The sequence below is a fragment of the Strix uralensis genome, chromosome 11, assembly GCF_047716275.1.
Source record: "Strix uralensis isolate ZFMK-TIS-50842 chromosome 11, bStrUra1, whole genome shotgun sequence".
Classification (NCBI taxonomy): domain Eukaryota; kingdom Metazoa; phylum Chordata; class Aves; order Strigiformes; family Strigidae; genus Strix; species Strix uralensis.
Genome location: NC_133982.1, coordinates 1487468 through 1494033, shown reverse-complemented (window position 1 = coordinate 1494033; position 6566 = coordinate 1487468). Strand labels below are relative to the sequence as shown.

General features: G+C 62.4%; 1 protein-coding gene across 1 annotated transcript; it reads right to left on the bottom strand.

Moving 5' to 3' along the window:
* Positions 1–2150: 2150 nt before the first annotated feature.
* On the bottom strand, positions 2151–6235 carry LOC141948425 (coiled-coil domain-containing protein 183-like). The gene is given in 11 exon segments (XM_074880840.1): positions 2151–2260; positions 2928–3012; positions 3267–3392; positions 3537–3703; positions 4066–4225; positions 4504–4604; positions 4687–4747; positions 4889–5002; positions 5395–5517; positions 5699–5803; positions 5933–6235. Coding segments are annotated over 11 exon segments (1455 nt in total).
* Positions 6236–6566: the final 331 nt, after the last annotated feature.

Below are 6566 nucleotides of genomic sequence, written 5' to 3'. Positions count from 1 at the left end.
GTATGCTTGTTTCTGCATCACCCCGAGAGGAAGGGAAGCCCTCCCGAGTGTCCTGAGGCCATCGCAAGAGGAAACCACCACCCCCCACAGAGCTCGTGTATAAAGCCACAGTCTCTCTTTATCAACCGGATTAAAACCCTTCCTGTGTGTGTTCAGTGGTGTGGTGACCGTTGTGTAACAGACATGTCCTGAAGCTGCTGCTTCTAAGGCAATTCAGACAAACATCGACGCTCCACAGTTCTGCTGTACCAGAGCCGGCAAAGGCAAACACCACAGTTGGTGCCGGCTCCTGAAACCTCGTTGTTTTGGCAGCAGCCGTAGACAGCCTTGAGAGAGAGAAGGGGTGGATGGCTTGGACAAAAGCCCCTGGACAGGCAGATTTTCCACAGTTTCTGGTCAATCCCTGCAAGGGTGTTGCCCCGAGGTGCCAGGGGGGTACCAAGAGCCTGGGGGGCACCGATCTCCCCATCAGCCTGGAGGCCCTGCACACCACCAGCAGAGATGGCAGGTCAGCAGGAAGGGGGGTGCTGGGCAGGTGTTTTGTTTCTTAACGACACCTCTTTGAGCACAACCTGCCCAGCGCGGCCTGGTTGAGGTTCTTCAAACCCTGGGTGTGCTGAGCGTGGGCAGTGTCAGAGTGGCCCGGCACCACCCACCCCTGCTGTCTGCTTTGCCCCCTGGTTTGCAGAGTATGTTCAGGTTTCTACTGCCATGGCTGGGCAGCTCCTGGCAGCAGAGGACTCCCTGGCCCACAGCCTGGCTGTGGTGGGCACGTGAGAAAGAGGACAGGGATGGGAGGTGGGTGGGTGTAATTCTGGGGTGCTCTTTAATTACAGAAGAGCCCGCCTAGATGGCTGTCGAATTGGGGAAGCTCCGTTGGATGCGTTCACTGGCACGTGATGCTTTTTCTGGAGCTTCCTTTAAAACACACAAGTTGTTCTGTATTTGGGCACTGTCATCCCCGCACCTGCAGTCACACAAAACCCACCACGAACATTTGGGGTGACCTGCCAGTCTGCCGAGAGGCTTGGCAGAAAGAGCTGTTCCTTGCCCCCGTGGTGATGTCCCAAGCGATGTCAGCACGAAGCACAGGGACCAAGTCGGAAGGGCAGGGAAAGCTCGCTCTGATGCTGATGGCCCCTGCGGAGCTGGAGGAGGTGCCACTCTCCAGGGTCTCCAGCTGGGACCACAGGTCCCTGGCAGCAGCCCTCAGCGTTGGCTGCACTTGGGAACCAGCAGCACCCCTGGTTCTCTGCCTTTGCAGGGGAGACGCCGCGGCCTCCACGGTTGGGTGTCTGTGAGCCATCGACAGGGCTGGGGATCCCATCCTGGAGCCAAAGGCTTGCTGCAGCATCCTCTGCTGGCCTGGGGCACCTTGGGTCAGCCCTTCCCTCCAGGCACCTCCCTGCAGCCCAGAGGTTGTCCCCGACGCTCGCTCCGAGTTCAGGGGGACGAGTCGCACAATGTGCGTGCAGGGAGCAGGGGAGGGAAGAGGCATGAAGGGTCCACGCCAGGTCAGACAGCCCAGGCGAGGGGCTTCACCTCCGCTTTGGCTCTCCCTTTCCAAGGCAGGCTCTGCCCTTCCACTCCCACGCACGCACACGAAGACGCCCCCCCTGAGATCTGGTACCTGTCCAGGCCTCAGCCTCTGCCCCACGTTTCCCCAGAGCTGCCTCGGGCAGACACCAGCCCACGGGGCTCCCAGAGCTGTCTGGGGGGGCAGACGTCCCAGGAAGCACCAAGGGGGAGAAAGCCAGCCTGCCCCCAGCTCTGCTCTGTCTGGGAAAGCTGAGCCCAGCCCAGCCCATCCCCAGCTCTGCGGGGAGAGCAGCTGGGCGAGGGGCAGGGGGGTGGGGCTGCCTCCAATCCCAGCTCAGCTCCCCTCAGGGGTTGACCCCGCTGTGTTCTGGCTGACAGAAGTGACCGAGGAGCTCCCGGTCCAGCTCTACTGTAGGCTGGGGAGAAATGACAAAGACCTGCTGTATTAAGCCTAAGAACGCTTGCTGTATTAAGCCTAAGAACGCTTGCTGTATTAAGAAAAAGGGTACAATGGGTGGTCGGGGGCATCCAAAGCAGAAGGGGTAGTTGGGGGCATCCAGAGCAGAAGGAGTGGTCAGAGGCATCCACAGCTCTCGTGCATGGAGCAACTGCTACTTCTTGCCATGTTTCTTGCTGCTTTCGATCAGGAGCAGCCCCTGCTTCTTGATGTCTTCCCGGGTGAGGACAAGGTCATGGTCTTCATCCTCAAAAGCAGGGGGGTCTGGAGGAGAGAGCAGAGAGGAGCGGGCTGGGGAGGGTCTGCGGGGCCACCTCCGCTGTGCCCGTGTCCCCAGGGAGAGCTGGTCCCTTTTGGAGGGCTGGTGGCATCCGAGAGAGCCCCGTGCCAGGCCCTCGGGCACAGGCACTGCTGACGGGCTCTTCCAGCCCAGCATCCCCGGGTGACCTGCAGGACCTGGGGATGCCACTGCTGGGGTCCATCCCCAACACTGCAGGGGCTTCCCATGAAGGTCTGGAGCTGCGGGGCGGTGGGTTCACCTCCGCTTTGGTAAAAAAGGGCGGTGAGCTGCCAAAAGCTCCTTGTCTGCTCCAAGAGCATCTAATCAGAGGAGGCCACAGGCAGAGCCAAGCACTAGTTCTTCTTCACAACTAGCGACGGGGATTTTGAAGACGAGGGCCCCCTCCTTGCCCCACAGCATCTCTCCTTGTTTCTGCTGGGGCTCAGCGCTTACCACCCCACCGGTTGCCATCATTCTCCCACATTCCCACCTAAAGCCACCCCCCCTGCTCAAAGCCAAGGTCAGCCCCAAGGTCTGGAGGCAACTCCTGGGTTGGGGTCTGCTGGGAGAGTGGGAGACAGGCGAGGACGCTCCCTGTGGGCAGGGGCTGGGACAGTCGCTGGGGGACGTGTCCCCGCTGTGCTCTCCTACTCTCTGTGTCCTCCAAGGAAATCTTCAGGCTCTGGGGAGCCTCCGCCATCGTCTCCTCTAGGAGGTTTCTGACCTTCACAAAAGCCTGTGAAAGACACTCTGGGTTAACTGCTGAAGGGGAGGGGGGTGTTCCAAGCCAAGGGGTGCTCCACCTCCATGTCCCCCTGTGGGGGACACCCCACAGCACCCAGTGCCACTTGGGGCTGAGCTGCTCCACAGCTCTTCCCTGGGGCCACCTCCATCCTCCCAGCTGGGAGAACAGCTTGGGATGGGCCACCTGGGAGAGCCCTGTGTGGGTCCCCAAAGACCACCGCAGGGATGGAGCCCCCATGCACGCACCTCATCGTCCTCGTCGAGGCTGTGGCTGTTGGCGGGCAGGCTGGCTACGTGCCGCACCAGGTACTGCAGCCTCTGCCTACAGTGCTGGAGTTTCTCCTGCAACCCCCGGGCCTTGGCAGAAGCGTCCTGGAATCAGAGAGAGAACAAGCACCTTGGTGGGGAAGAAGAGCCTCTTGGGGTGACAGTGGCCGCACCAAGCGTCACCGCGCTGTGCCACTGCCCCCCCAAGCACTGGCTGGAGCCGTGTTCACCCCCGCACCGCACGGGTACCTGGCTGGGCACGGTGATGCCACGCAGAAGGACGATGAGGTTGTCGATGGCGTTTTCAAACTGGAGCAGCAGATCCTCGTCCCTCAGCATCTGGGCTCACATCTGCTCCCGCCGAGCCTCCTTCCGCTGCACCTTCCTCCTCAGTTCCTCCTCCAGCTTCCTGCAGCCAAACACATTCACATCCATACATTGCACCTCACATTTGTTGCCAAACTGCTCGTCTCATCCCCCGCACCGCCTGCAGAGCAGAGCTGTTGCCTGCAACCCAACCCCACGCTGCTGGTCCCACTCCCCACACCAGGCAAGGAGCAAGGGTCCTCCCGCTGCCACCCACAGTGGGAGCTTTGGGTGCTCTGCCAGGACCAGCGCTGGGGGAGCACTCTGCTCAGAAAACCTCCCAGAGCAGGAGGGGTGGGTGGCTGCAGTGGGACGGAGGAAGGGGTGCCCTGTTGGGACACCCAGGATGCCCATGTCCCTCCTCCAAGGGTGGTGGCCCAGTTGGCACGGCTGTCCCAAGGCCAGCAGCACCTGAGGGTGTTGGGAGGCTGGTGAAACTTCAGCTCAGCGTGCTCCAGCTCCAGCTTCCTCAGCGTCTCCTTCAGCGCCTGCTGCTTCTCCCTGCACTGCTGGAGATACTGCTCCAGGTCCGCCGAGGACTTCTGCTGCTCCAGGAACCTGCCAGCCTTGTCCTGGCCAGGGGAGAGCACGAGGACTCAGCCCATGGCACTCCTGGAGGGTACAGGAGCTGGGCCATGGCCTCGGGGAGGTTTCTGCACCACGGACTGCTGCAGGTTCATGGCATGGAGAAAAGCAGCTCCATCCCTCCCTGCACAAGAGGGGGTCTGGGGGGACTGCAGGGGCAGAGGAGAGCAGAGAACCCCACAAGGACACAAAGCAAGCAGAGAGGTCTCGGCTCCCCAGGGCTGGCGCAGCCCTGCATTTTAACGGAGATGGGTTTTTACGTTACCCAGAGGTGGGAGCACAGCACTGCAGCCTTGGCCTTCTCCATCTTTATGGCGACCCAGGCCTTGTGCTCTATCTGGGACTTGGTGGCCTCCAGTTGGGTGCCTGGGGTGGGAGGGAAGCGTCAGGGAATGCTGCGTGCAGCTGTGCCCACGTCCCACCCCCCTGCACCCCGCCAGGCACTCACCCGCAAGAAGGTCCGGCAGGTGCAGGTTCGAGAAGTCCACGGCGAGCTCGTGCCCGGCTTGCTGCAAGGATGTTCAGCGTCACCCCTGAGCTGCTGGCACCCTGGGGGAGCTGGCCCAGCAGGCTCCCCACCCACGGGGGGCTCAGCACTGGTGCCTGTCACCTGCCCACAGCCCTGCCTGTGCCAGGTCCCCCCAACTCACCTCTCTCAGATGCCTTTCCCTGCCTTCCTCCACGTGCCCCTCCTGTGCGGCCTGGGAGTGGTGCCTGAACTCTCTGTCCGCCCGCAACTGGGTTGCCACCTTCTCCACATCCTCCTGCAGCGTATCAGAGAAGGGAGAAGTGTCTGCCAAAGACGGAATGGACCTTTGGGAGCCAGCTGAGCTTCTGGGGTGACCAGTGTCAAAAAGGACAACTCCCCCACACCACATAACCAGGCCGGGAAGGAGAGTGGGCCAGTAGGGCTGGAGGATGGAGCGTGCTGAGCACGCTGCCTTCACCGTGGCTGGTGCTTCGGGCAGGCTGTCCCCAGCCCCAGGGCAGTCTGGCCCAAGAGTGAGACCCAGGAGGAGCTCTGGAGGCATCTGGGTGCTGTGGGCAAGCCCAGCTCAGTCTCTGTTGCAAGAAGACTCCCCAGCCAGGGGACGTGGTACCGTCTGTGGTCTCTGGAGTGTGGGAAAGGGCCCCAAGGTGCCCCGGACCATCTCACCTTGGTTGCAGCAGCCGCTCTGAGGGCATCTGCAGCCATGAGCTCCACGTCTTCCAGCTCCCCGTCGTACAGCTCGGCTGTCCCACACAGGAGGTCCAGGTGCAGAGGCAGGCGGGCCAGCTCCTGGGACACAGGGAGTCACAGCACCTCACCCCACTGAGCCCCAGGGGTCCCCTGCACTGTGACAGCGGGTGGAGGGGAGCAGGAAGACCTGGAGGGCATCCCATCAGAGCAGCCCCTTGGACACCTCGTTGCCTTGGCAGGGGGAGCGGGTGGGACGATGGCACAGTGAGGAGGAGCTCACCTTCTTCAGGACATCCCGCACCGCCAGGTACAGGGCGGTCACCTTCTGTCCAGCGTGGACTTTCATGAGCATCTTCTCAATGCTGTTCTCCAGCTGGCGAACCGCCTGGGGCAGAGATGGGAGGGGGGACACCGGGTGACCCCGTGTGCCGAGCCTGGAACACTCTCGGGGGGTGCAGGGCTGGGATGAAGGCCCCCCACGGGTGCTGCCACCCCAGGAAGGGGCCCTGGGTACCTGCAGCTGCTCCTGGTGCTGCTTGTCCTGCTTCTCGACAGCTTGCAGCCGCTGCAGCCACCTCTGCAGCTCGTCCTGGGCTTGGCTCCGCTGCCTTACCTGGTCCAGCAGCATGTTGCAGGTGTTAACCCGGGCATAGATTTCAGCCTGGAGCTTCTCCTGGGCCACCTGGATGGACATGGGAGCGTTGGCCAGGCTGGAGGCAGGGCTCGCTGGGCATCTTCTCGCAGGACAAAGGTCCTGTCTGGAAAACTGTCCCGGAGGTAGAGCCACAGATGTCGGGACGTTGCTCCGGGACATCATCGCTCCCTTGGCAGGACGGGCTCTGGGAGAGCTTTGCTCTGGGGGGCTGGCTGGGCTAAGGCAGAGGTGGGCATCTGCTGAGGGCAGCGCTGGGTTGGGCTTAGGGACTCTGCATAGAGCAGACCCGGGGCTGGGCGCCAATAAAATCCATCGATCGGTGCCCCAGATGTGGCTGCTGGCAGAGAGCGGCGGCACCGCCCTGTTCCTGCAAGAGGGCCCGGGGGAAAGGCAGCTCCATGGGGCCAGCGCCCCTTGTCCCCACGGCCTTACACCCAGGTCATAACCCGGGGACAGGCAGGGAAGGGCAGAGACAGCTTCTCTCTCCCAGGGA